The sequence below is a fragment of the Ictalurus furcatus genome, chromosome 15 (assembly GCF_023375685.1).
Source record: "Ictalurus furcatus strain D&B chromosome 15, Billie_1.0, whole genome shotgun sequence".
Taxonomy (NCBI): domain Eukaryota; kingdom Metazoa; phylum Chordata; class Actinopteri; order Siluriformes; family Ictaluridae; genus Ictalurus; species Ictalurus furcatus.
Window position 1 is genome coordinate 432,759 of NC_071269.1, and position 26,194 is coordinate 458,952.

The 26,194-nt window shown below is 38.2% G+C and overlaps 1 protein-coding gene and 1 long non-coding RNA gene across 3 annotated transcripts in view; one reads left to right on the forward strand and one right to left on the reverse strand.

The window, feature by feature from the left end:
- Window positions 1-16,470, forward strand: part of tfcp2 (transcription factor CP2) — a 31,196-nt gene extending 14,726 nt beyond the window's left edge. For both annotated transcript variants that reach the window (XM_053642739.1, XM_053642738.1), the window contains exons 11-16: window positions 5,931-6,024; window positions 6,290-6,380; window positions 9,904-10,010; window positions 10,123-10,265; window positions 14,931-14,982; window positions 15,080-16,470. In XM_053642739.1, coding sequence (XP_053498714.1) covers window positions 5,931-6,024; window positions 6,290-6,380; window positions 9,904-10,010; window positions 10,123-10,265; window positions 14,931-14,982; window positions 15,080-15,117 — 525 coding nt within the window. In that variant the 3' untranslated portion in view covers window positions 15,118-16,470. The remainder of the gene's footprint in view (window positions 1-5,930; window positions 6,025-6,289; window positions 6,381-9,903; window positions 10,011-10,122; window positions 10,266-14,930; window positions 14,983-15,079) is intronic.
- On the reverse strand, window positions 1,409-26,194 carry LOC128618981 (uncharacterized). The gene is made up of 3 exons (XR_008387854.1): window positions 26,071-26,194; window positions 25,818-25,931; window positions 1,409-1,782 (listed from the first exon to the last, which is right to left on the reverse strand). It is a non-coding gene; the product is annotated as an uncharacterized LOC128618981 (long non-coding RNA).

Genomic DNA, 26,194 nt, shown 5'->3' on the forward strand with positions numbered 1-26,194 from the left:
AGCTAAAGACATACAGTGTGGATGTTGTTTGGCCGTATATGTGTATCGAGTTTACATATATACGTGCTAGTATGTATCTAAGATTTCAGATTGTGTTCAAGGGGGGATCTGTAGAGCCCACCTGTCATGCCCATGTACCAGCTTTGGCCCGACCCTAATGGCCGCAGATTCTGACCTGTGGGTATATTTTCAATAGTTTTTGAAAATGCTAAAGGCCCCAAAAGCCCCCGAAACCTTGAAGAAAAATATTTATGATAATAATGATAAGAAGAAGAGGAAGAATCCTAAAGAAAACAATAGGGCCTTCGCACTTTCAGTGCTTGGGCCCTAATAAATATAGCTGCAAGCAACTATGACTGGCCCAAGCACTACGGTGCCATCACTTCCTGGTGGGTGTATGAAAACAATGCATAGTGAAACAAGTGCTGTAGAGTAAAACACCCAAATATACAAAGAAAATAGTATTGAAGTTTGATGTATTACCGTGGCAACTCTATTTAAGATATCAAGACTCATTTCTACAAGACGCAATTTTATACCAGCCGTGTCTTGATATTATTCTGACCATTTTTGAAGCAATTTGGGTAAATATTAAAAGGACTATTTAAAAGCCTATTTTAAGTGACACACTTCCTGTTTCCAGTTGGTGGTGCTATGACCGTGACCCTCAATAGTCTGATCTATGTGCTCAGCCCCCGTGAACTCAAGCTCAGGTTTGATCTAAATCACGCAATGCATGCAGAAGATATGCAACATGTTCCCCTTTTTTAAAATAAATTATACATTTATTGCCTCGCCATTTAGCATCTTCAATGTCTTGGCTTAAGGTTGACCAAGTTTAGTGACAACCACATGAATCCCCTAGGAGGATTATTTAAAAATGCACAGCATGCAATTAAAAAAAAAATCCACATTAAATTCAAAATGGCTGACTTCCTGGTGGGCGGAGCTAATAACTGTTCTTTGGAAAGTTGTCCGGCTTGATGAGGACAATACATGTACTGAGTTTGGTGACTAGGTAAAACTGACCGCACCACTTTAGTCAAAAGACAGGGTGTCCGCGGGTCCTTTAAAAGTCTTAAAATGGCTTAAATTCACGTTTCAAAGGTCTTAAAAATGCAACTGAAACGACACCGTAAAGATTTAGATTTTTCTTTCGATCGTTGCTTTTTGAGATGGTAAACCGTGGGTAAATTACAAAACAGGAAAAGTTTTTATATATATATATATATATATATATATATATATATATATATATATATATATATATATATATATCTCTATCCCTCTATAGAAGTCTACCCTGCTATAGTTTATTTAAACCCAGAAATGGGTGTATATGCATGAACATAATGCATTATAGCTGATGTATCATGTTGCAGGATTGAAGTGACATTTTTCAATTCAATTCAATTTTATTTGTATAGCGCTTTTTACAATAGACATTGTCTCAAAGCAGCTTTACAGAAATATCAACACAGTATATAGATATTAAAGGTGCGAATTTATGCCAACTGAGCAAGCCGGTGGCGAGGAAAAACTCCCTAAGATGTTAAGAGGAAGAAACCTTGAGAGGAACCGGACTCAGAAGGGAACCCATCCTCATCTGGGTAACAACAGATAGTGTGAAAAAGTTCATTATGGATTTATATGAAGTCTGTATGGCCTTAGAAGCAGCCGTAGTCCCAGCAGTCTGGAATTGGAGTAGATGAGAGCTCCATCCAGAGGTAGGACATCCGAAACGGATCAGGCAGGTCCGGAGAGCAGAAAGGATCAGGATCTCTAGTATAGAAAACCAAAAGGTTGCTTAGATACTGTGGCACGAGACCATTTAGTGCTCTATAGGTTAATCATAGTATTTTATTATCAATACGAGATTTCACTGGGAGCCAATGCGGTGTTGATAAGACCGGGGTGATGTGGTCGTATCTTTTGGTTCTAGCTAGCAGCTGCATTCTGGACTAACTGGAGATTGTTTATGTGCCTACTGGAACATCCAGACAGTAAGGCATTACAGTAATCTAGTCTAGAGATGACGAAAGCATGAACTAATATTTCTGCATCATGTAGTGACATTATATTTCTTATCTTAGAAATATTTCTGAGATGAAAGAAGGCTATCCTAGTAATATTATCTACATGAGCATCAAATGATAGGCTGGAGTCAATAATCACTCCAAGGTCTTTTACTGCTGCACATGATGAAACAGAAAGTCCATCCAGAGTTACTGTGAGATCAGAAAGATTACTTCTAGCTACACGTGGGCCTAATACAAGTACTTCTGTCTTATCAGAATTAAGTAAAAGGCAGTTAATAAGCATCCAACGTCTAATGTCCTTTACACACTCCTCAACTTTATTAAGCTTCTGTCTGTCCTCTGGCTTCGCTGAAACATACAACTGTGTATCATCAGCACAACAGTGGAAGCTAATTCCATGTTTACGAATAATTTGACCTAGAGGTAGCATATATAAAGTAAAGAGCAGTGGGCCTGAAACAGAACCTTGTGGAACACCAAATTTAACTTCGGTATGCGTGGAGAAGTCTCCATTTACATCTAAGAACTGAAGTTCGACATGCAAGTCAAACTTTTTTTTTTTGTTAGAAATGAACAAAAATCAATTATTGTGCAAGTATGCAAAAAATCAGTGTTCAAAACTGTCTCCTCAGCTTAAATGACTGATTTCACAGGAAACATCAGTTTGACGTCATTTGCGAGGCCTTTGACATCACTAAGCCTTTGCGTGGTTACATCAAGTCTGTAAATAGAAAGAAGAAGAACAGGCTACTATATCGCGTGTGCGGGTGCTGAGGATGGTGGTGTGTTTGGAGCTTTTCTTACAACAGTTGCATAGAATTTAAACTTGTCATCTAGGTGGCAGGTTTTAATCTGGATAGTTCTAAATGCATTAATTGTTAAGGTCTGGGGAATCAGCTGTTGTCAAAACCAAGAAGCATCAGACTGCAGAGAGCCTGCAGTCAAAAAGGGAAAGTGACAGAGCCCATGCTAAAATGAGAACAAATATCAGCATGGCTTTTGAGAGGTGGCGAAAACTCAGAGATTTGAAGAGATGCAAAACTGATTTAGAGAGAGCTTTTTTTTTCTTTCTTCTTCTGCTGAACAGGTAAGACATTTCAGTGGCTCAATAGGTAGATAGCTAACATTAGTACACTTGTTCGCTTGATTCATGGGAGAGAGAGAGAGAGAGAGAGGGCGAACAAAACTCACCTCTACTCCAAGTAAACCGTATCTGCTGCCACCTCCTTTGTCAAATATTGGAGCTATACCTCAAACTACCAGATTCATCTGCGTAAAGGAGCAGTGCCGAAGCACTACCCATGTTAAAAAATAATAATAAACTCCCCAAGTAACTTACAGTTTTATATTTCAAACAGAGATGGTGATACAGGCAAAGTTCAGTACTGCTGCTTTAAGATATCAAAAATCCTTCAGTCATGTCTTGACATTATTCTGACCAAGTTTGAGACGTTAAGAGGATTATTGCAAAGTCTGTTTTATGTTGCACGTTTCCTGCTGCCAGTTGGTGACACTATGACTGTGACTCACAATAGCCACATCCATGTGATCAGCCCCAAGTACCAAACATACAGCTCAAGTTTCATCTAAATCACTCAATGCACTCAAGATATGAGACACTTCCTGTTTCCCTTTTTTCGCCTTAAATTTTTTTTTGCTTCGCCATGGTGAAACCAATCGAGATATCAAAAATTCCTTCGCAATTTAGCTTCGTGAGTGTCTTGGCATAATGTAATATGGCATAACAGTGTAACAAAAACAAGAAACAATAGGTTATTTTACCACATTATTAAATTGCCTTAATAGTGGGGGGGGGGGGGTCAGCGTTTGTTTGTTTTTATTGAAAAAATGCTTTAACCCACAGTTTTCATCAGAAAAAGACATTACACGTGAAAACAGCCTAACTTTGTTTAGCTATCAAGCCACGTTAGATACTAACTTTAGTTCAGTCAAGGTATCTTTATTTAACGTCAACTAACTAGTTCGTTGGCTAACATAACTTAATTCAGTACATGAATATCTACGTAAGTCATCGCTAATGTAGATTAGTGATTTCTTTAGTTGTAAAATAGGCTACATTAGTTATCTTTTTGCTATCGCTGTTGTTAAGAATCACAAGAATTACTCCCTAACAAAAAAAATTATACTTCATTTATTCTTTGTTGAGGTTTACCTTATCGATGGTTTGCAACTTGCTTATCCGAGTCAACTAAAATGTAACTAAAATTCCGCGGTGATGATTTTATTTGTCTCGCACACAATTATACACAGTATATAACTTACAGTGAAATTAAAACTTGGCCTACTCCTCTTTAGACTGTGCATTAAATACTAAATTAAAAATAAAAATCAGAAATGAGTGAGAAGATAAGAAATATGAAATAAAATGTGTACAGGTATGTGCAAAAATTGATGTACAAAATATGCAGCATGTACGTGTAGTAACATACAATGCAGCATGCAAACTCCGCTGCAGTGCAGAGTGAACTGTAGAGTCCTAAGGGATCTTTATTTGGGAACTCTAGGTGGGGAGGGTTTTTTTGTTTGTTTTTTTGAGGGGTGAGGGGCACTTTCAGATGACTGTTATGAATCAACCTGGAAGAGGTCATGTTTCTATATTGTCTCAACCAAGGTTATAATCGTAAATGAAAACTAACAAAGTAACGAAAACTAGCTGTGAAAAAACATTGTCGTTAACTGAAATCAAAATAAAAATGAGGCATTACAGAAAAAACCAATAACTAACAAACTGTATTGTCTGTTTGCAAAACTAACTAAAATAAAATACAATTATAGAGTAAATGTCCTTAGTTTTCGTCTTTGTCAATGTCTTTCATAGAGCAAATCTCTTTCAGAGTTGACATTTCCGACTGGGAACCCGGGAATTACGACATTCCATGTCAAATTGAACACCGCATAGTCCATGCTCCTCATCTGGCATCATGGCGGTACTGGAAGTCGGAGGAAAGCGACAGAGTCCTATTTGGGATTACTTTGAATAGGACTGTGTGTCAGATAAAAGCAAGTGCCTTGCAGTGGAAGGTGGTGAAATATGTGGACAATTTATTAAAGGGAAAAATCCCACGAATTTGAAAGTACATTTGAGAAGCGCGCACAAGGAGGCTAACCTAGCTAACCTTAATAAGGTCAAGGAGAACGCCACGCCCCCCTCCCCCGAAACAGAAGCTAACCCCAGTACAGGGCTAAGCAGCATTATATTTAAGCGTGCAGTGTTTGGGAGCAGCACAAGCTTTATGAGGCATTTATCGGGTTCAGAAGGCTGTTTTTCCTTCGTACTGGTTTAAACTTTTATGTTATTAATATTTTAAATATGCATATAGTCATGTGAAAAAAATAAGAATACTCCATGGAAATTGTTGTCTTTTTTGAGATGTGTGGACAAGCAAACATTTGGTCATTTTTGAAACAGTGCCTAATTCGATTAACCTTTCATTTTATGAGCTTGCATATTTTAAGTCAGAAGTTATATTCATGAAATAGTTGCCATGTCTGCATCCATGAGACAAAGAGTTGATGTTTGGTGTTACAAGCCTTTGCTTTTTGAAAATTGCCTCAGTAGTCTCTGGTATACTTTGTCCATTTTATGGTGGATGATGAATGTATCAGGTGAATGAATTTAACCTACAAATCTGCGTTACACCTGTTATAAAATCTATTTGTAAATGCACTTGTTTGTTTGGGAAGTTTAATATTTTGCTGAACGAAGGGAGAACAACATTTCCTTGTCTGTTAACAGGAAGAGAATCATTCTGTTTATCAGTCCACATCTGTCTGCAAAGGGGACAGTGCTGTTGAATGGAATAAAAATCCTAAAGACCATTATAATCCTAAACCCTATCTGTTTCCTTTCTCTCCATCCTGAACAAACAGAATCTGGTGCCCACTGCAACACCACAAGAAGCACAGCAGTGGCTCCATAGAAACCGCTTTTCGCCATTCTGTCGTCTCTTCACAAACTTCTCAGGTAGCTCAATATTCTGGCTCCATAACCCACTACATAGCACTTTTATCTGTGCTTTTTGTCACTCAGCAACCTCAAGGTATTGTACATAAACTATGTTAAGTTGAGCTTTTTCTGCGTTTAAATAAATGTTAAGTGCTTAATATTAAATTGAATCTTCTTATCACCTAGATAATGATTCTCTTTAGCACAAAATAATGTATTTTTATGTCATTTATTGAGGTATATTGCTGAAATGTATGCATTCTCTTGTTGGCATGGTCCTCAGGGGCAGACCTACTGAAATTAACTAGAGAGGACGTCATTCAGATCTGTGGTCCAGCTGATGGCATACGACTGTTCAACTCACTAAAAGGAAGGTGGACGTTTTTTCTATCTATAAACACAGTGTAACCAGTGTATCTCAGCACTAAGTGCATAATTGACGCTTAGACACCAATTATAAAACTGCCACTTCTACGTTGTGTAGACGTGAAGCAGTTTCAGCGGGGAGTCATTCAAACGTGACACAACAGGCATCGGTTCATCTCTGTCTTTTATCTGCACCTGATAATACAAATAAGCAGCGTCTTTGAGTGAATTACAATGTAATTCTCTCAGATTTTCTCCCATTCAATTACACCGTGAAAGGGCAACACAAGAATACATCCAAGTAACAAATTAAAATAATATAAAACAAAAAACCATACCTGATTATATAAATAAGCAGCCTCTTTGAGTGAATTGCCCTTACAATGCTCTATAAAATAAACATGATGCATGATGGTCACCATGTGCCCTGATTTCCATTAAAACAAAATACTACATTAATAAAAGGAGACCCAGAATCTATACCAAATATGGTTTCAAGTTGAACCATTGACTCAATCAGTCTACAGACAGGTTTAATCACTCTACCAAACCTAGTAGTGAAGTGATTGCTGCAGGAACATGAGAACTTGTAGGAACTGGAACAGTAGGCAAAAAAAACACTGGCTACAGTGTCTAGGTCAACAACAGACGAATCAGTCTGTGCTTCAGGGACAGTTTGAGACTGTGGGATACAACCCATGAAGCAGTACAGTCATCATCAAAAACAGCTATGTGAGAAATGTCAGACATAGACTCTGCTGGTGACAAGTCATCAGTTACAGGTACTGCTGGTTCAGTCTGGATACATACAGATTGAAAAGGTGTGGAACCGGGATTAGTAACACCACTTCTACCAGCAGAAAAATTCAACTCTGTTTCAGGTAAAGGAAGAACGTTAACTGGCATCAGGAGATTCCGGTGGACCACTTGTTCATTACCATATCAGTCACGAATCCTATAAATGTTCAAGGATGGTTTGGAAGCAACGACAGAATACATAACAGGTTCCCGTTTATCGGCAAGCTTGCGCTTACCTCTACCACCTTTGTTGGCTACAAGAACTTGATCACCAATCAGCAGAGGTAATCCCTTGACTCGCTTGTCATACTGGCTAGACCAGGGGTGGGCAATCTTATCCGGAAAGGGCCGTTATGGGTGCAGGTTTTCATTCCAACCAAGCAGGAGGCAAATGGCATTAGCTCCATCAATCTTCTGAGAACCCACATATAGCACGGTTTTGCCTTCTGGCAACAGCTTGCAGCTATTTACAAAAATCTTTTGCGGGTCTGATATATGTACGAGGGGATTCACTACACTGCCCATGTTACCCGTCTCTGCACGTGGGCTATTTAGTTTAACTGAGTGGTAGCAGAAGAAAGCTCAAGGCATGCAGCATTGGGACAGCTACTCTTCAGGTGACCAGGCTTAAAGTAATTACGGCAAAGCCTCTTTGGACCTATAAACTCAACATTCTGAGCTCAAACCGGGCTTGGAGTCTGAAGTTCTGACAGGAAATTCACACTTGGATGAGGACAGTGATGTAGCGCAGAGTGATAAAACTTTATCCATCATGCCAACCATCTGCTGAATAACATTGGGAGAAAATGGAACAGTGCTAAGGTTAAGCTGACTAGATGAACACAGAGACTGAAATGACGAGGGTACTGGTTGTTTCAGAGAATTGGGTAAGGGATCATTACAGACCGTAACAATGTTCTGATGGGAAGCAGGCATAGGCAACGAGTGTGGTGCTCTAGCAGAAGCTCTTTTCTGGCCCCTTTGATAACTATCCAGCCGCTGTTGAACTTCAGCGGCACTCCACTGTTCAGCAAGCTTGAAGTGAAAAGACCTGGATCTGGACAGTGTGAGAGAAACATCAGAACAGCTTCAGCTGCAGGGTCCTCAACAAACTTGTTACGCCTACGCAGACATTCATCAGCTACATCAATAGCCTTATTAAGCCAAATCCAGTATTCCATAGGACTCTCCTCTGCCCTAGGAAGGGTGTTATAAAAGTCAACCATAGGCATATTAGAATATGTCAGCTCACTGAAATTGCACTTCAGTATGTCAAACACTGTGCCAGGGAGCACTTTAGCAGGCAGCCCTGGGCAACTGTGCAAGGATACTTTCACTATATCCCTCGCTTTTAAAGCTAATCTGCCTAAAATGAGATCAGAGACCTCAGTCTCGTCAGTGCATTTCTTCCTGTTCAAATAACTGTACATCATGTCTTCCCATTCAGGCGCGGTAAAAGAATCGCTTTTATCACCTCTAAAGAATGGCAGAGGTGCAACATCATGTTGGACAATGTCCTTCAAATTAGAGGCATCAATGCACTCACTAGACTGTTGCACAGTAGAATTGGACTGCATTTGGCTAGACATTTGTTCCAAGTTAAAACTGGCTGAAATTTTCTGCACCAGATCAGAAATAATACCCCCTAACAACTCTGGAGTAATTACTTGACCAGAGTCTAGGCATGTGACAGGGGTAGAGCTAGCAGCTGGGCTCCTAGACATACCAATAGCTGAATCAGACATGTGTACATGGTCAAGCTCTGCATTAACAAACGCCCTCCCACTCCCCAAACACTGAGGTGAGACGTCAGACAATTTGTCAGTACGATAAAGTATAGCCCCAGTACCCCTGCCTACAGGAAACGTGGCATTAAGTTTCGTAGGATTAAAAATATTTGTGTCTTCAAACATGACTAAAGCAGAAAACAAAAAAATGACAGCAGGTAAAATATGCACAAAAACCCCCACACTAAAGTAAAACTAGCATGCAGATAACCAGATGAACTACACAGAAACACATCTAATATGAGACTCTCAAAACAGTTCAGTATTTCACTGCACGGAGAAAAAGTTCCACACGTGACGATCACAGAAACTCTCCTTCTTGTATGAACGTGTAGTAGCGCAGATGACCGTACATCTCACATCAAAATACATAAATGGTAAAAAGTCTTTGACAAAAACAAAAGTAGGTTTCCAACATAACTCACAAGATGCAAACGTTCGAGCTAAACAATCTTATGTGAGATGAGCAGCACCGGTCCATCCACCATACGCGTTGTCGTGCGCACAAGCAAAGAGAACGAACCACGCAGTCTTGAAACAGATACAAGGGGTGAGAGGACCGCGGGGAAACAATTAAAGGGGAAAATATTCACACAAGTAGACAGCTATATCAGGTACAGATATGTGAAAATTTGTGTTAATTCTACTTAACGTATATCTTTTAACAGTATAATTTCTATACCTGTTACAACAGCAACAACATTTTGGTGAGAATATGTGCATTTATAAATCTGTATAACTGTACTCTAGTTATACAGTGTGTTAATACTTATGGTTAGGTTGTAACTATAGAAGATATTATATATTTTTCATGGTAATGAATGTTTGTATATGACTTTAGTGACACTCATGAGTCTATGTGTTAACGTTTGTGTGTGTAGCTGACTCTCTTTGTTTTTTTTTGTTTGTTTTTTTCTTTTGTGTGTGTGTGTTACTGCATATTAAGGGTGGTTCGCCCAAGACTCACCATCTATGTGTGCCAGGAGTCTCAGCAGGCCAGAGACCAACAACAAAAACATGAAAATGGAGATGGTGCTAGCAATACCTTTTTTGGTGTGTCCTTGTTTGTTTGGAAATCTTGTTGGTAGATGTACAACTTCATCAAAACCAAACTCAAAACAGCTTATGAAATTAAATTTTTTTATATCTTGTTTAATCTCTCTAGTGTACCATGCTATTTACCTGGAAGACCTAACAACCATCGAGCTGACTGAGAAATTAGCTCAGCTTTTCAACATCTCACCACGCCAGATCATTCAGATCTTCAAGCAGGGACCCACAAGCATTCATGTGCTTGTCAGCGATGAGGTGCAGTTTCACAGTTTCTCATGGTCCCGTCCAAAAGTATTGGAATGGCAAGGCCAATCCTTTTGTTTTTACTATACACTTAAGATGCTTGGGTTTGAGATGAACAGATGAATGAGGCGATAGATCAGAATTTCAGCTTATATTTTCTGATGTTTACATCTAGATGTGTTAAATAAAATAAATTATGGCAAGTGATCAATTATATTTGAATGTGACTCACAGGTGTTTCTTGTTACCAAGGGGTGCCCTGTTAGACTGATTGTTTAAACAGTTAATAGCGCTGAATTCTTGGTTTGAGTTCTGGGTTTTGCCTGTGAAGACTGCATTTGTTGTTAAAAAGGATAATAAAAATAATAATAATAATAATTATTATTATTATTATTACACTTTTATTTATATAGCAGCTTTCATGCATAAAATGTAGCTCAAAATACCTCATAATGGTAAAGATATAATAAAATGATTAAAAATAAAACAATAATAATGCAAAAAATTATTTAAAAATTATGAAAAGTATTAAAACCTAAAAAGTGATCAAGAAATAAAAATAAGTAATCAAACAGAAAATAAAATATTAAATATATAAATTAATCAAATATTAAGATATATTTAAAAAAAAAAAAAAAAAAAAAAAGGTTTAAGGATAAAGAGGACTAAAAGCCAAAGTAAATAAATGTGTTTTAAGCTGCTTTTTAAATATATTTAGTGAGTGTGCCTGATGGATGTATGCTGGGAGTGAGTTCTACATCCTGGGAGAATGGACATTAAAAGCAGTTTCATCAAGCTTCTTCTTATTATAAAGTACCTCAAGGAAGCCAGCAAAAGCCAGCAAAAAAAAAACGATTTGGAGTGTAATCCATCAGGCATTCTGCTGAATACACAGGGGCAATGCCATTAACAGTCTTTAAACGCACCTATTATGGTTTTGAAACGTGCCTAATTTTGTTTGAAAGGTCTCATACAATAGATTTACATGCATCCAAGTTGAAAAAACACTTTAATGTGTTCATAATTTAAATTGCAGCATTACCTTTTTTCCCCCAGTGTCACAAACGACTCGTTCAATTATCCGTTATAAAGGATTCATTGTAAACAACACCTTTCAGAGAGCATATTCTGCTCTGATTGATCAAATGTCCCAGTCTGTTGTGATTGGTCTACCGCCGTCAGCGTGTGTCAAAAAGGAAACGCCCACTACCATAAGTTTTAGCTCCGTCTGTTCAGGAGCAGCTGATGAAGACCAGAGGTGGGCCTTTTTGTTACAAACCTATGTAAGTTTGTGCAGGAAGTAAAGTCTGGAATCACTAACAAGTCATTTCAGCTGTTCAGAATCGATTCCTCCTTTTGGGAGGCAATAACTCCATTTGTCATGTGCTTTGATTTTTTTAAACTTTGCAGACATTTTACATTCACAAACAGCTCTATAACACACTACATGAAAGGGAATATTTGAAAAAACACAATAGGTGCACTTTAAAACTAATAAGAGCACTTTAAAATTCATTCTGGATGTCACAGTTAACCAGTGCTGCTCCTTCAGAATAGGAGTAATATGGTCTCACTTTTTTAAGTTTATGTTAAGGACGAGCAGCTGCATTTTGTACTAACTGTAATGGATAAAAAATCTGGGGGGAAAGCCATAAAAGAGCATTATAATAATCTAATCTACTTGTAATAAATGCATGGATGTCTTTTTCTGCAACTTCTTTAGAAGTAAAAATGGACAAACCTTTGTAATGTTCCTCAGGTGATGCAACCTGTGAGATGTTAATGAGTCTGTATGGGTCATGTATGCATTACAGCACAGTGAAATTCTTTTCTTCGCATACCCCAGCATGTCAGGAAGCTGGGGTCAGAGTGCAGGGTCAGCCATGATACAGTGTTCCTGGAGCACAGAGGGTTAAGGGCCTTGCTCAAGGGCCCAACAGTGGCAGCTTGGCAGTGCTGGGGCTTGAACCTCAGACCTTCTGATTAATAACCCTGAGCCTTAACCGCCATAGTCCTATCACAATAACTACATTTGTTATAGTTAATTATTGTCTAAGAAATCATTGTCATAAATGACTGTCATTTTAAAACCATTTTATGCCACCAGTATAACAGTAATATAATAGCATAGTTTTGTCTTCTGATGAAAATATTCTTTAAATTTAGTATTTATTAATTTGTATTCATTTTAATCAGTTTTACTGTCAGTGGCAGAGTAATTAATTTAATTTTTAATAAAAATTCAACCAAATATTCACACATTTTATATATTAACAAAAACATGTGAAAACTGCCTTTGTTGTGAAAAGCTGATCTCCTGAAATATGACAGTGAGTACACTATTGTAAAAGAATATTGCGATTTCTTTATGCTTTAGTTATTCATTGTCCTTGTTTTAGTGCGTTATTACAGAAAGAGTACATTCAGTGTGACTTGCCATTCTACCTAGAACCTCACTTAAGTTCAAGTTCACTTGTGGATTTAAGTCATTTTGTGCAGAAGCAAATTGCAATATTATGTTAATGTTGTGTATATGTCTGATTAATCTTGTGTATAGGATGCGTTTGGGTGAGTTAATTAATCAGCTAGTAAAGCGCTTCAGTTTACTGCTGTTCATTCACTGTTCAGCTTCAGCTCACGCAGGTTAAGCAGCTCAATCCCCAACATTGTAGACTATGACTGGATTATTTGAAACATTAGAACTATTCTTTCTAGATTTTTATTCTTCAAAAAGCATTGTTAGTGTATTGGTAATATCTTTTGTCATTTTTTTCAACAGTATGTTTGAATTAAATTCGGTACTAGTGCTTTCTACACATTGTAAATTCGAATGCAAAGTTTTTGCATTTGAATGTGCATTTTAATCTTAAATTCAACAAATATTCGAAAGTTGGAATTTTAATTTGACAGCCCTAGAGGAGACGATAGGAAGCAGCGCAGATGTCTAAAATATTGGTGTGTCAGGAATCTCCCCTTCGCGCCGAGCGGTTTGGCAGGAAACTGTCAGCGCACAGCGCGAGTTTTTGTTTTGATATCGAGGTCAGCAAAAATGATTGAGGTCATGTCCATGCATTGTACGATAACAGAGAGCACTGCTCCAAACTTGCCCAAAATGCGTCGTTCGAAGTAGAGATATTACTTCCGTAACACGCCTGTGTCACAGTGTGCACTATTAGCATAATCCCGCCCAACGGCAGGCACAAAGAAAGAAGGCGAAGCTTCAGTGAATTCAGGCGCCATGTTGTAGAGACGTTGTGTGTTGTGTTTCGGTGCGAAAGCAAAACAACTTTTTTGAGCGTTCCGAAAACAGATGAAATTAGGAATCGGTGGTTACTGTTTATTTATAACACTGTTCCTGAGCAATACAACCCAAACGTTTGCTTGTGCACAGCGCATTTTACCAAGGACAGCTTCTTGAACCTGAGCGAGTACAACGCAGGCTACACACAAAGGCTACTTCTGAAAAGTGGGGCGATTCCCAGGCTTGGGCTTCTGAATCAGAGCCTGTAAGTATGTTTGATTATTTTATGAAGCATCTGCTATTGACTGTCCAAATGCGGAGTTTTGTGCTGTGGCTCAGGGCTCAGTTGTAGACCTCTGCTAACATGCTAGCTAAATTTTGCTAAGTTGCCTCAGTTTTTTAAGTGTGTGTTTGTATGTCAGTGGTCTGACAGAGACGTTGATTGTAGCTGCTCTTGTGATTCTATCTTGAAATATTTTATATCTATTGAATCACAAGAATCTTAACTTTCTAAAGGTATATCGCATGAGTACCTATGTACGCACAGAGCTGTGTACATAGCATAGTTTTGCACTTAACAGCCCGCCAATGGGGCGTCAGAATTTACATTGTATCTGAAAAGTAAGAGAGTTACAAAATTAAAACTTACCACTGTGAAGTTCTACACACTGTGACGTTCTGGTCAGGTCGTGTTTGCAAAGTTGGTTCCGCTCGATCATCCGCTTTTTCTGAATCTGTCTCGGGTTCAAACTGATACGGTAAAACCCACGACATGCTTAGGTGCTTAGAATTGCTTTAGAAGCCTTGAAGGCTGAAGCTAACCCAAGGGGCGTTACATTTCTGACCCACGTTTGAGATGTTTGGCCAATCACAACAAAAGAGTCAGCTGGAAGGAGGGGCTTTGGAGAAATCCGAGCTTTTCAGGCAGCCTGGGAATAGAGGTACTACAATAATGTACGTTATTCGACAAATAGAGCTTTTTTTGTACAGTAAAACATGTTAGCCTATTCTATTACACCCAATAAACATAATAACTTAAATATTAAGTGTTCTTTACTCTTTCTGTTTCAATACTTTTGCTCACTAGAAATTGGGTGGTCTGCCACCAAAGGTGCCATGTTGTAAGTTGTTTAACACATGCAGATATAAATATCAGGAGATGAAAGCTGAAATTCTGATCGATCACCTCATATTCATCTGTTGATCTCAAATCCAAATGTCTTCAGTGTACAGCAAAAAAAACCCGCATTGGCCTTGCTGTTCCAATACTTTTGGAGGGGACTGTACATCACCCAAATCTGATGTTGCTGAGTTACTGAGTTACTACTAGATGTGTATAGTAGTATGTTCCTCAAAGATTCCTTTGTGTCTTCTGAGCACATAGAAATGTGTTCTAACTCGTCTGTAGTGTGACATTTTCATTTTCTCTCACACAGATGATTCAGAACTTTCAGGATGAGATGTGTTTTGTGTTGGACACAATGAAAGGTACTGAGAACCTATAATTAATGAAATATTAGAAAGTAATTGTGTCCTGATGTTGTAACATCTATTATATCTCTTTTGTCTGTTCCTGGATTTGCAGCCGAGACGAACGATGGCTATCACATCATCTTGAAGTGAGAATGCAAATTGGGCAAAGAGAGTTGGCACCCATTTTCCTGCAGATTAATCTTGATCAGTTTCCTGTCTTCACTCTTCCTGGATCTTATGATTACGATTGTTACTTACAATTGTATTGCTCAGGCAGTAAGTCAAGTGGAAATGCATCTGGCCTGTTGTGATACCTACTGTCTTACTCTCCACAGAATGTTTGTACTGCCAGCACTATCAGACAGCTGATTTTAATGTTTTGCATTTTATTGTTTTAGTTATCCTTCCTTTTTAAAAAATATCTTTAGTTTAATGTCTATACATTCATTGTAAGCACTGGTGTGCCAGAGCCTGCTTCCTGGGAATGACTGAATTGGTTGTTGTAGAATTAGCATTAGCAGACATTGTATGTATATTGATGCCCAACTGAAAATGTGGTTTCAGCATATTATCAGTAGGCTAATTTATAATGCGTGTTACGCTTATGTTATGAAAAGAAATGATTTCTGTAGCTTCCCCTAGTTTGCCTACAGGAAGAAAAGTAGCACTGCTGCATGAAGTTGAGTTACTTTTCTATAGCTCATTTATTAAGAAGTGTTTTCTGTCACAAATCTTTTCTTTGTAAGTGTAGCATTTCTTCTAAATTGGCCTAAATTCTCACTCCGAGAAACATGAATTCAGTTGCTAATTCACAACAGTATGGTCACACTACGTTTTGTTGTTAAATGTTCCATTATACTGTTCAGACAGCGGGCTTGAAAGGCAAGACCAGTCCATTACTACTTTCTTTGTGTTTAGTACTTTTTTAGCAGGCTTGTTCTTACAAAGGTCTGTTCAGACTAGGATGTTTTTTTCTATCATGTTTTATGTAAGTAAACCATCAGATGCGTGTTCGTCATGATCATTGTTAAACTGTTTTTTTTTGTTTTGTTTTTGTTTTTAATAACCATTGCAATGCAAATCCATTTGGTGTGAAAAGCATATGTTTTAAGCTTGTGCTTGTGACAGAGCGGATTAGCTGTGTTGGATGTATGTAAGACAGCAAAGTCACTGAATAATTTGTTGAATCTGTTCCCCGATTTCTCATGTCAGTTCAACAATTAAAATAGTTTACCCATGAAAAGCATTATTGCTTCAGTGTCAGCCTTGCTCCAACCACAGTTTGCAACATCTCATTTAATGCTAACATTTGATACCGAGTAAATTTCAGATTGATTGTAATTTTTCCAGATGCTGGCTTGAATTTCGTGTATGTACAGTATTCACACAGACAGCCAGTCAAAGTGAACATCACTGTTAACAATCCACATGATGCTCAAATGTTTGGGCAAAATTATTTGTATCATTCTGAAAAATTTTCTAAATTAAATGCTTTTAAGCAAGGACCACAGGGTTTCTCAAAAACACTGGTGTTTCATTTTTCCTATTGTAACATCCTCTACAAAGGATAAGCTTTTTACTTTTTTAAAAAAGTTTTTTTTTTTTTTTTTAAACTTTATTGGTTTTATACATTTAACACATTGCATACATGCAACTGAACTTTTCCCCAAATCGAACATATGGCAGTGTTGAAAGCAGCGTCCTAGCTTTTGGGAGAAATTAAGGTGGAGGTGTAAGTGGTATTGATATTGATTAGAAAAAGTAAAAATTTAGGTAAAATGTTCATCTTAATTGCATTTATTCTTCTTTATTAAAGACAGCAGTAATGTTTTCCTTCTTACAAACTCTTCAGACACTTTAGCTGACATTGGTTCATAGTTAGTTGAACTAAGGGTGCTTATCTCTGTTAGTTATTCTAATACCCAGATAGTTAAAATCATTTATAGCATTTACAAATGGGTGGGGTATTGTTGGTTTTCTAATCTCTTGTTCATTTAGGAACGTAATAGATGATTTATCGTTTACCTTTAAAACCAGAGAAGTTGCCAAATTGACTGATCAGCTTTAAGAGGGATGGTGAACTGATGAAAATATGATTGTATCGTATTTTCATACAATCCAATACTATGTTCTCGGTCACCTATCCTAATACCAAAAATTGAAGGGTGTGATCTTATTGCTATTGCCAGTGGTTACAAGGCTATTACAAAAAGTAAAAGTGAAAGTGGGGAGCCTTGTCTTGAGCTGTAAAAGAGCTTAAACTGGTGAGAGATCAAATTATTTGTGGGTACTTCTGCAGATGAATCAACAAACAATCTATGATCGTCACAGAACCCAAAACGCTCAAACACCTCCAATAGATAGGGCTATTTGAGTCTGTTGAACATCTAAAGTAAAATTGGTCTGTAGGAGACACATTTTGTGACTTCAGAATAAGAGTGATCGGGGCATTTCGTAGCAACAGGGGAAGGTAACCCTGTTCAAAGGATTCTATGTACTTATCTAACAAAGGAATTATTAGTTTTACTTTAAATAATTTGTAAGTGTCTACTGGGAACCCATCAGGACCTGCCTGTTTTACCACCTTTCATGTTAAGAATAGCGCTGGAGATCTCCTCCAAACCCAGCTCAAGTTTTGTATCTTCAGAGATACTGGGATCTCCAATCTATCTAGAAAAGTAATTCTGACTGATAAAGGGCTTCATATGAAACAAAAGCGTGGGTAATTTCCAGTGGATCTGTAGATATTTCCCCCTATCCATTTCTAATTGCATTTATGGCTCTTTCGGAGTTAAATTTCTTAATTTTCCAGGCTCGCAATTTATTGGATTTTTCACCTTAATCATAAAAAGTTTTCTTATGCCTCAATAGACTATTTTCAGCTTTTTGTTTGGAAAGCTCCTTGTGCTCATGTTGAAGGGTTAATAAATTCACTCTCTTCAATTGTTCATCTTTTGTTTGAATTTATTAAATTTGGAACTAATGAAGCTGAACATTTGACCTTTAATAATCAGTGGTGCTTAAAAGTTTGTAAACTCTTTAGAATTTTGATATATTTTGGCATAAATATGACCTAAAACATCAGATTTTCAGAAGTCCCCAAGTAGATAAAGAGAACCCAAGTAAACAAATGAGACAAAAATATTATTCTTGGTCATTTATTTATTGAGGACATGATCCAATATTATATATCTGTGAGTTGCAAAAGTATGTGAACCTTTGCTTTCAGTATGACCATTTTGTGCAATAACTGCAGATACAAGTTTCTGATAACTGTTGATGAGTCCTGCACATCAGCTTGGAGGAATTTTAGCCCATTCCTCAGTACAGAACACCTTCGGCTCTGGGATGTTGGTGGGTTTCCTCACATGAACTGCTTGCTTCAGGTCTTTCCACAACATTTCTATTCGATTAAGGTCAGGACATTGACTTGGCCATTTCAAAACATTAACCTTATTCTTCTTTAATCGTTCTTTGGTAGAACAACTTGTGTGCTTAGTGTCATTGTCTTGCTGCATGCCTTGATTTCTCTTGAGATTTCTCTTGAGATCAGTTCATGGACAGATGTCCTGAGATTTTCCTTTAGAATCCGCTGGTATAATTCAGAACTCATTGTTCTATCAATGATGGCAAGCTGTCCTGACCCGGATGCAGCAAAACAGGCCCAAACCATGATACTATCACCACCATGTTTCACAGATGAGATAAGGTTCTTATGCTAAAATGCAGTGTTTTCCTTTCTCCAAACATAACACTCCTCGTTTAAACCAAAATGTTCTATTTTGGTCTCAAAACATTTTTCCAGTAGCCTTCTGGCTCGTCCACGTGATCTTTAGCAAACTGCATATGGGCAACTATGTTCTTTTTGGAGACCAGTGGCTTTCACCTTAGAACCTTGCCATGCACACCATTGTTGTTCAGTGTTCTCCTGATGGTGGACTCATGAACAGTAACATTAGCCAATGTGAGAGAGGCTTTTATTTGCCTAGAAGCTACCCCGGGTTCCTTTGTGACCTCATGGACTATTACACGTCCTTCTCGTGGAGTGAACTTTGTTGGTCGACTGCTCTGATGAGGGTAACAATGGTATTGAATTTCCATTTATACATAGTCTGACTGTGGACTGGACTGTGGAGTCCAAACACTTTAGGGATGGGTTTGTAAGCTTTTCCAGCCTGAGTAGCATCAACAAATCTTTTTTTGAGGTCCTCACAAATCTCCTTTGTTCATGCCATGATACACTTCCACAAACATGTGTTGTGAAGATCAAACTTTGATAGATCCCTGTTCTTTAAATAAAACATGGAACTCACGCACACCTGATTGTCATCCCATTGACTGAAAACACCTGACTCTAACTTCACCTTCAAAATAAACTGCTAATCCTAGAGGTTCACATACTTTTGCCACTCACAGATATGAAATATTGCATCATTTCCCTCAATAAATAAATGTCCAAGTATAATATTTTTGTCACATTTGTTTAAGTGGATTCTCATTGTCTACTTTTAGGACTTGTATGAAAATCTGATGATGTTTTAGATCATATTTATGCAGATATATAGAAAATTCTAAGGGTTCACAAACTTTCAAGCACCACTGTAGTTATGTGCATAAATTGATCCAGTGCAACCCTGGGAGCAGTTAAACCAAACCAAGCTATCAATGTAGTAGTTATACACTACAGTAAACAGAAAACTTTTTTTTTTTTAAAGAAAGAGAGAGAGATATGTGAGTCTCTTGGCAACAATTCAATATTTTCACGAACACGCATTACGAAATAATCCGAGCAACCCACTATTACAGAACGCTCCAGGGAAATCAGCCATGTAGAGTGCGTATCTATCACTCTCTAATATATATATATATATATAAAGCACATAATCTTGCATCATAACTAGGTCATATATAAAACAATTTAAATGCACATAAAATAAATGACCAATTACCTTTTTTCATGTATATCAGAGAAGAAACTCTGAACTACAGTTCCCAGCAGCCACTGCACCGCACTGTCATAGTCACATGACCATCTGCACCTGAATCATGTCATGTTAAGGAGCACCCATGTGTATATAGCCACAGTTTGAACTGCACTCCTTGTCTTACATTTGTCTTTCTTTGCTGTTGTCTCTGTTGCTGTGTTTAGGTCTTTGCCTTAGTGGTTTGCTGCCTATTCATAGTTCTTGTTTCTTGTTTTGTGTTTTGTGTTTTGTTTTGCTATCAATTAAAAGTAAATCTGCACTTGCATCCATCTCCACTTTGAAATAGTGATAACTTTTCTATTAGCAAACACAACCTGAAATGCAATAAAACATCTCACAGTCAATTCATCAAGTACCATATATATGTCACTTATATAACACTTTAAGAGCACGAGGAATAAAAGAAAGTTCATGCCCTTTTGTTTTACTCCTAGGCACAACATATTCCCTGTGTCGAGGAAGTGAATAATTGGTTGTTGAAGCCACAGGCAGGAAACAATTGCAATGAACTGTCCTTGAGTATGCTAGTGAGGGTATGTATGGTGGCCTCATCACGCCTCTCACTGAATAATGGGAGAGAAGAAGTCAGAATGCCTATTATCTGACAACAGAGCTTTTGAACCCTCTCTAACTCATCAAAGAGCTCTTTAGGCAGTGCACCCCAAACTGTGCTGGCATACTCAAGAACTGGTTGTATAGCCCCTCCCTGGTTCTGCATTGAACAAGAAGTTCTTGCCCCTATTTTGCCACTGCAAAGCCTTTCCATTAATCTAACCAGAGAAGTTAAATCACACCCCGTTATTTCACATCTGTACTCAGTGTGGACAAGAGTGTCCAGAGTGTTTGATTCTGATATTTATCTCTATGTTGCCTCGAGCCTATGGCTAAACCCCAAACTACGTATTAATAAGTCCCCTTTTTGTTGGTCAGAGTGGATCACGAGGGGGGTTAATACACTCGGTGATCTTTATGAGAGTGGTGTGATGATATCTTTTGAAAAATTGGTTCAACATTTTGGGATCCCCAGATCTCAGTTTTTTAGGTATCTTCAACTACGCCACTTGCTCTGTACTATTTTTGGGAGTAGCATGCACCCCCTAAAGCAGCAGATACTCTGGGAGAGGTGATTTCTGCTTTTGGAAGAGGACATGAAGCATCAGTGTATTACTCCTTACTGATTCAGAGTCTAGGGGACGGAGTCTCGACCACTCTCAAGAGATTATGGGAGAAAGATTTAAATTTGGAATTGGGGGAGGGAGAGTGGGCTAGGATTTTAAAAAATATAAAAACTGCATCTAGAGATGCAAGGGTGCGCCTTATACAATAAGATTTTACATCGGTTCTATTGGACCCCCTCTAAATTGTATAGGCTCGGTCTTAAAGACACACCCACCTGCTGGCACCTTTTTCGCTCTTCTTTTATTTTTATTTTTTGCACTCGGCCTTCCAGCTGTACAGAATTCGGATTTTTATTGAAGATATAGTCGTTGCATTACTTCGCCTAGATTTTGTGGACTCACTCCTCTTGAATTTACTTCTGTATTAATGTGGTTCTCTGTTTTGATGCTCTGACCGGGTTAGAGTTTCTGTTTATTTAAATTTATTAGTGTTTTTTCCTCAGTTTTACGTGCTACAATGTTATATTATCTGTTACAAGTCTTTAAAAGTTAAGAACATTATATTTGTTATTGTGCGCAGACTGTTTATCAGACTTGAAGTCAGTAGGGGCTTTTTCTCTTACTGGAAATTTTTGTTTAGGTAATTTTGTTGGTTAGTTCAGCTTACTCTCCGAGTTGTTTTCACATTGTGGACAACTTTCGGTTACTGTGGGAAACACTGCTGTCTCCTTTGTTTTATGGAGACTTTGGGTGTGTGTGTGTGTTTATTAGTTGGAATGTCAGAGGTATGGGTAATCCTGTCAAGAGATCTAAGGTTTTTACACATTTGAAACGTTTAAATTCTGATATAGTATTTTTACAGGAGACTCACCTACGTATTAAAGATCATCATAGGTTACACTGCCCTTGGGTGAGTCAAGTCTTCCACTCCAACTTTAATTCAAAGGCAAGAGGAGTCGCTATTTTAATTGACAAAAGGTCACAGTTTTCCTCCACTAACGTTATTGCTGATGTGAACGGTAGATATATTATAGTTGCTGGTACTTTAATGCAAAGACAGGTGTTGTTGGTAAATGTATACGCTCCAAACTTTGATGACGTGGAATTTGCTAATAGATTGCTGAGGAATCTCCCTTTCTTAAATACTCACCTGTTGATTTTCGGGGGAGATTTAAACTGTGTTTCTGACCCAAACTTGGATCGGTTTAATCCCCATTGTCTGAATCAATCTGCTATGTCTAAAACATTTTCCGATTTTATGTGTCAGAACATCTTGTTGATCCCTGGAGATCCCGTAACTCTTCTCTTAAAAAGTTTTCTTTCTTCTCCCAGGTGCATCATTCCTATTCGAGGATTGATTATTTTTTTATGGACAGCACTCTTGATTCTTGTGTAGTTTCTTCTGACTATTTGGGTATTGTAATTTCTGACCATGCGCCTCTACAATTAGATATTCAACTTTCTATTTATAAACGTAGCCCACTGCCTTGGAGATTTAATTCTCTTCTTTTAACAGACAGTGAATTCTGTGAGTTCATTCATACTTCTATTGATGACTTTCTTTTCTTCAATCAGAATGACTCCACCTCTTATTCATTGTTATGGGAGACACTTAAATCCTTTGTCAGAGGGCAGATTATTTCTTACTCCGCTCTCTGTAATAAAAAACGCACCGCTAGGGTTAATGAACTTACATCTGCGATCATTAAACTCGATCAGAGATGCGCATTGAACCCCTCTCCAGAACTTCTTAAACAGCGTCTTGATTTGCAGGCAGAATGTAATCTTATTTCAACTAAAGAGGCGGAACGCTTGTTATTACGTACTCCTGGTTCATACTATGAACATGGCGACAAGACGAGTCGTTTACTGGCACATCAGCTGCGGCGACAGACCACTTCCCGTCTCATACCTAGCATTAAAAACACTTATAATACCGTCACTACAGATCCCATGGAAATGAATGCTACTTTTAAATCGTTTTACTCTTCACTTTATAAATCGGAATTTCCTACAGACAATACTAAAGTGAATGCATTTCTTCAAAACCTTTGTAACCCTGTTATTGATTCAAATACTGCCAAGCAACTGGACTCCCCACTCTCTCTTGAAGAAATTTTAAATTCAGTTAAAACTATGCAATCTAATTAAGCTCCTGGCCCGGACGGGTTCCCAATTGAATTTTTTAAAACGTTTATTGGAAAATTAGCTCCATTGCTTTTGGCTATGTTCAACGAATCCTTGGAATGTGGGTCTTTGCCTCCGACTCTGACACAAGCCACGATAGCTCTGCTTCTTAAGGAGGGTAAGGATCCATCCTCCTGTGGGTCTTATCGACCGCTGTCTCTGCTTAATGCAGATGTAAAGGTGTTGGCGAATGTAATGGCATCTCGTTTAGAGAATGTACTCGCTTATATTATATCTGAAGAGCAGAACGGTTTTATAAAGGGACGTCAGTTGTTTTTCAATACCCGTACACTCTTTAATATAATTTATTCAAAGCATTCGGCTGAGCTTCCTGAGACTGTCATTTCTTTAGATGCTGAAAAAGCATTTGACAGGGTTGAGTGGGAGTATTTGTTTGCAGTCTTGAGGAAGTTCGGATTTGGGGATAAGTTTATTTCTTGGATTCGCCTCCTTTACTCATGCCCTAAAGCCAGGGTTCAGACAAACGATATTTATTCGGATTATTTTGCTCTCAGACGAGGGTGTCGTCAAGGCTGTCCTTTATCCCCTCTGCTTTTTGCTGTCGCTATCGAGCCGCTGTCTATTGCACAAAATCTTCTCCCTTGTTTAAAGGAATAGTCCGATACGGTGTAGAATACAAATTGTCGCTATATGCTGATGATTTGTTATTGTATGTAACCGATCCTATTGCCTCTATGCCAGCTGTCTTGGGTGTTCTGGAGTCCTTCGGTGTTGTCTCTGGTTATAAATTAAATTTGGACAAAAGCGACTGTTTTCCTGTCAATACTGCAGCATTTTCTCTCCAACAGTCAGATCTACCTTTTCCATTTAGTCAGTCAGGGTTTAAATACCTAGGTATCAACGTGGCACATTCTTTATCTAATCTTTTATCAGCTAATTTCACTCCCCTTATCTCAAAGGTTAAAGCCCACATTCAGAGTTGGGGTAACCTCCCCCTTTCTCTAATTGGCAGGATCAATGTCGTCAAAATGAATATATTACCGAAGTTTCTTTTCTTGTTCCAGCAAGTTCCTCTTTCTCTGCCAAAATCATTCTTCGACTCATTGGATAAGATAATTAGTACTTTTATTTGGTGTGGGAAGCCACCAAGAGTTCGTAAATCTTTATTGCAGATATGTAGACTTAGTGGAGGACTTGCATTACCCAGTTTTCAGTTCTATTACTGGGCTGCGCACATCCATAAACTTCGTTACTGGGTTAAATCTCCTGGATCTTCTTGGTGTAAATTGGAACTATCTTCTTGTAGGGAATCCTCTTTACCTGCTTCACTTTATTCCTCTCTACCTACAAAACTCTCCCTATATACTGATAATCAAGTTGTCCTTAACACACTTAAGATTTGGTATCAGTTTAGACAGCGCTTTAAATTTGTAGGTGCATCCTCTTTGGGTCCTTTAGACAACAACCACCTATTTCCTCCATCGTGTTTGGACTCTACATTTTCAGTGTGGTATGACAAGGGCATTAAACAAGTTAGAAATCTGTATGCCGATGTTGTCTTTGATAGCTTTGCCAATCTGTCATCTACTTATGACCTCCCTGTGACGCATCTCTTTCGTTATTTTCAAATTTGGAATTTTGTTTCTAGATGTTTTCCTGATTTTCCCCACTGCACCTCCTGAACAGGCTTGGGAAAGCTTGTTTTCAAACAATCCACATCAGAGAGGAATGATTTCTAGGATTTATGATTTTATTCTGCTGTTAGGTAGTGAGGCGAGTACCAAAATTAAGAATGCGTGGGAAACGGAGTTAGGAGTACAGATGAGTGAAGAGTGTTGCGAACGTGCTATAAGGAGGGTACAGTCTACCACTTCTTGTGCTCGTCTTGGACTTATACAGTTCAAAGTTTTACACAGGGTCCATCTGTCCAAGTCGAGACTTTCTGTAATATATCCGGACGAAGAGGACAAGTGTGATAAATGCCATGGCTCTCCCTGTCATCTTGGCCATATGTTTTTCTTTTGCCCTGATCTCCATGGTTTTTGGTCTGGTTTTTTTTTTACCATCATGTCCATTATTCTCAGAATAGATTTAAAACCTTGCCCATTGATTGCTGTATTTGGGATTCCTGATGTCTCAGTTCCACTGAGCTCGATACAAAAGGATGTTATCGCTTTCACATCCCTTATAGCAAGACGTTCCCTACTGTTGCATTGGAAGTTTGCTAAATATCCATCTATCTCCCAGTGACTAAAGGACGTGATGTTTTTTTTAAAACTCGAGAAAATAAGGTATACGATGAGGGGTTGTACTGACAAGTTTATATATATATATATATATATATATATATATATATATATATATATATATGGCAACCCTGTATTGCATATTTTATGGAGTTACAGACACGTCCCACTTAAATTTTTGTGCCTGTTGTTGGGTTTTACAATTTCTATATAACCAGCGATAGTTATTGGTTAGCCATGATGAGCCGGTGATTTTATCGCTGCATATGGGAAGCCAAACAACTCAAAAGCTGGTCCAAAGGGAGCTACTCAGAAGAACTGCGCAGCGCAGACCAAATACCTGCGTGACTCACCGGGTAGCCTGGCACACACCACTGAAGAACGTAACACGTCCCAATTCACCTAATTGATCCCAGCGTGATCCATGAGACCTGTGCGACCCTCTGATCAGTGTGCCGCAAAATAAACTGGGAGAGACATAGATTTTCATTTGATTACTTAAAGCCAAGCAAATAGGCTTACAGTTATGTGTTCTTGCTCTCTAAAGATAAACATTTATTTTACATTTGTGGCATTTGGCAGACACCCTTATCCAGAGCAACTTACATTTATATATCTGAGCAGTTGAAGGTTAAGGGCCTTACTCAAGGGCCCAAAAGTGACATCTTGGCAGCATTGGGGTTTGAATTCATAACCTTCCACTCAGTAGGCTAACATCTTAACCACTGAG